The following is a 3,790-nucleotide window of genomic DNA, read 5'->3' on the forward strand; positions in this document are numbered from 1 at the left end:
GGATGATAGAGGGTAGGAGAGAGTACTAGGAGATATGAGTATTCACACATCATATATGAGTATAAAATGACAATGTAAGACTCATTACTTTGTGCATTTAAAATACACTAATAAATATAAACATTTAAAAAGCTGGGCTTAGTGGCTCGATCCTATGATTCCAGCACTTAGGAGGCTGAGGCAAAAGAATCAAGAGGAGTTTAGGGCTATCGTGGGCTACATAGTAAGATGCAGGCTAGCCTATCTCAAAATTACTACAAAAACACAAACTTTTGAAAAGGGAATCTAGTAAGAGTCAGACAAACTAACCTCCCAGAGCTAAGAGCACAGACAAATTGTCCATTCCTGTCCTAGTTTTGTTTCTGTTGTTGTGACAAAGTATCCTGGGATGAACAACTTAGGCCTGGAAAGGGTTTGCCTGACTTACAGGTGTAGGGCTACAGTCCCTTATCACAGGGAAATCTCAGAGGTGGGCGCTACCCAGGGACCAGTGCTCACATTCAGGGTGGATCCTCCACCTTAACAAATCAGACATGCCCACAGGCCAACCTGATCTAGACAGTTCCTCAGTTAATCTTCTCCGGTCATTTAGGTCCTGGGAAGCTGAGAAGGAAAACCTACCCAGCAGAGATGTAAAACCTATCTTAGAGACTGAAATGGAAGTCGTTCTAACAGTGCTTAAGTTTTCATTAGCACTCAGGGCCTCGCCTATGTAGGCAGGAGCTCTACGATTGTGTCCCGCATAGCGGGGTCCTGGAAACATGATTGGGGTGACATGGGAATGAAGAAATGACATGGTAGACTGTGCTCACCCTGATGGAGGGCACCTGCAACACAACCCCAAAACTCAGTGGGTTTATTATGCACTATACAAAGGGAAGGGGCTAGCTAGCTTCAGATGGGGGGCTCTGTAGGAGAGCAGTCTCCGGCAGTAAACATCCCAGACGAGGGTTGATGCTTTCTGTACACACTGTCAACCTTTGTACTAGGACCAAAGGAAGGTCGCCGTTTCTACAGGGGTCCTTGCTATGGCCATGCTCACGTCGATGATATGTACTCTTAGGACTCCACCCACTCACACATTCACTCCCTACACTTGTAGGCCCCCTTTAGTATATTTCTTTTATTTTTGAGAGAGGACCTTACTGAATTACTCTGGCAGGCCTTGAACTTGCAATCCTCCTACTTCTGCCTCCCGTGTACACAGGGTTATAGGCATGTACTACCTAATGGAAGAGATTGCAATTGATGATGATACCTGTCATCAGGAGAATAGCAAGCCCTTCCCTTCTTTACTAAGGCACAAGGGAGGAGAATCTCTAGGACACGTGATGTGGAATCAGGAATAAAGGCCATCCACTGGAGCATGGCTGACCTACCAAGCCCCCCACATGAAAGTCTTTTCATATATATGGATCCTCTCCCCCACATTCTTAGTCCCATGGGATGAGGCTAAATCAGAAGGAACCCGATGCCCCATTGATGTAGGGAACACCCTCCTAACACCTTCTTCTGTTATGGCTTTGTGTAATGAACATCTGAGTTCCTGATGAGGAGGTGACAGTGTCTGGTGTTCTGCAGTACAGTCCTGAGTAGGTTTGCAAAGCAGCCAGGCATTTCCCAAGTTGAAGCCCTGTGACCAAACAGCCCCGGGTGTCTCAAACCAGCTCCTAGCTGGCTCACCACACTTTTGTAGAATCAATGGTTCTGCTGAAATGGTTTCAGCTCATTTGTCATCTGCATAGGCACAAAGTTAGCTGTGAATCCCCTCCCCCACATTCTTAGTCCCATGGGATGGGGCTAAGTCAGAAGGAACCCGATGCCCCATTGATGTATGGCTCTGCCACAAAGGAGAAAACTCTAAAGCCAGGCAGTTTGACAGCCTTCATCTTTAGCCTTCAGGAGACTGCAGTAGGAAGATCCCAGGCTTCATCAGACAGACGGCTTTGCCTGCAGGCCACTCTGTCAGGGGTGTAGAAGGCTCAGGGGGTGGCAGTGTCCCTTATATTGAGTGAATGTAGCTGAGTAGGGATGTTCTTGGTAGTTCAGTGGACAAGAAAGACCAGAGGGAGAAGTTTTAAAGACGGCAAAATACAGAACACAATGATCCAATAAGAACCAAGAAGCCAGAATTACTCTGCAGGGGGATTTGGACAAGGGCTTGCAGGAAGTTTCTGAATTTTTACCTTGCTCCTTGGAGGGGGTCCAACAGAAGCCAGAAGGTAGATGCCACCATAGCCTGACTCAGCTCCCTCCCTCTGCTTACCCTTTAAAGGTCTTCTACTTCCAAAGGATGATACTGCCTAAGAAAGGGAAGCTGCTGCTGTTCCTGGGTTCCCAGATGATAATTGCCGCGCTCTTCTTCCATACGTTCAGACATACGGGCTTTGTCCAGAACGAAGAAGAGTCCAGGAGGCCCGTGCATGTGCTGGTCCTGTCTTCCTGGCGGTCAGGATCCTCTTTTGTGGGGCAGGTTTTTGGGCAACACCCGGATGTCTTCTACCTGATGGAGCCCGCCTGGCACGTGTGGACGAGTTTCACCAGCAGCACGGCCTGGAAGCTGCACATGGCTGCGCGGGACCTTCTGCGTTCGGTCTTCCTGTGTGACATGAGCGTCTTTGATGCCTACATGAAGCCAGGCCCCCGAAAACAGTCCAGCCTCTTCCAATGGCAGCAAAGCCGGGCCCTGTGCTCGTCACCTGTCTGTGACTTCTTCTCCAGTGACCAGATCAGCTTGCCTGAGCCTTGTAGGCGCCTCTGTTCCCAGGAACCCTTTGATGTGGTGGAGAAGGCCTGCGGCTCTCACAGTCACGTGGTACTCAAGGAGGTGCGCTTCTTCAACCTGCAGGTCCTTTACCCACTTCTCACAGACCCTTCCCTCAACCTGTACATCATACACCTGATCCGAGACCCCCGGGCTGTGTTCCGATCTCGGGAACACACCAGAGGGGACCTCATGATTGATAGTCGCATTTTGCTGGGGGAACATTTGAAAACGATCAAGGAGGAAGATTACCCCTATTATACCATGCAGATCATCTGCAAAAGCCACGTGGACATAATCAAGGCCATCCAAGCCCTGCCTGAGGCTCTACAGCAGCGCTTCCTGCTCCTGAGGTATGAGGACCTGGTTCGGGAACCGCTGGCCCAGACCTCCAGGCTATACAAATTTGTGGGGTTGAAATTCTTGCCCCATCTCCAAACTTGGGTTTACAATGTCACCCGTGGCAAAAGTATAAATCAGCCTTCCTTTGCCACTAATGCCAGGAATGCCCTGAACACCTCCCAGGCATGGCGTTGGTCCTTGCCTTATGAAAAGGTTTCTCGGATTCAAGATGTCTGTAGTGAGGCTATGGATTTGCTGGGCTACCTCCCAGCCAAATCCAAACAAGAGCAAGGGAACCTGTTACTGGATCTTTTGTCTTCTCCACACACGTTGGGGCAACTCTAGCAAGAAGGCTTAGGAGACCAGTCTGTACCAGTTGGTTCCAGCCTCAGCCACCACGAAATGACCCCAAGCCTTAACAGCATCACGAGATGAACAAGCTGAGCATTGATTGGGCCTCCACAGGCCCAAGCAGAAGTCTTTGTGTCTATACTGAGATACACACTACATCTGAGCCTAAAGTCAAGAATCTCCTTCTATCTTGGAAATACTCAGGGACCTTGAGCAGCCCCTTCAGCCCACCAAGCAAGACTTCCACCTCTCTTCTCTCCTTGACCTTCCCACCTGTGCATACCTCAGAGACTGTGGCCTGGAGGCCACTAGACACACCAGGCAGCGTCCTTG

General features: G+C 49.5%; 1 protein-coding gene across 1 annotated transcript in view; it reads left to right on the plus strand.

Annotated features, from left to right (window-relative positions):
- The window catches only part of Chst4 (carbohydrate sulfotransferase 4), a 9,125-nt gene extending 5,674 nt beyond the window's left edge, over nt 1-3,451 (plus strand). The window contains exon 2 of the mRNA XM_013354678.1: nt 2,276-3,451. Coding sequence (XP_013210132.1) covers nt 2,294-3,451 — 1,158 coding nt within the window. The 5' untranslated portion in view covers nt 2,276-2,293. The remainder of the gene's footprint in view (nt 1-2,275) is intronic.
- Nucleotides 3,452-3,790: the final 339 nt, after the last annotated feature.

The sequence above is a fragment of the Microtus ochrogaster genome, chromosome 4 (assembly GCF_000317375.1).
Source record: "Microtus ochrogaster isolate Prairie Vole_2 chromosome 4, MicOch1.0, whole genome shotgun sequence".
Lineage (NCBI taxonomy): Eukaryota > Metazoa > Chordata > Mammalia > Rodentia > Cricetidae > Microtus > Microtus ochrogaster.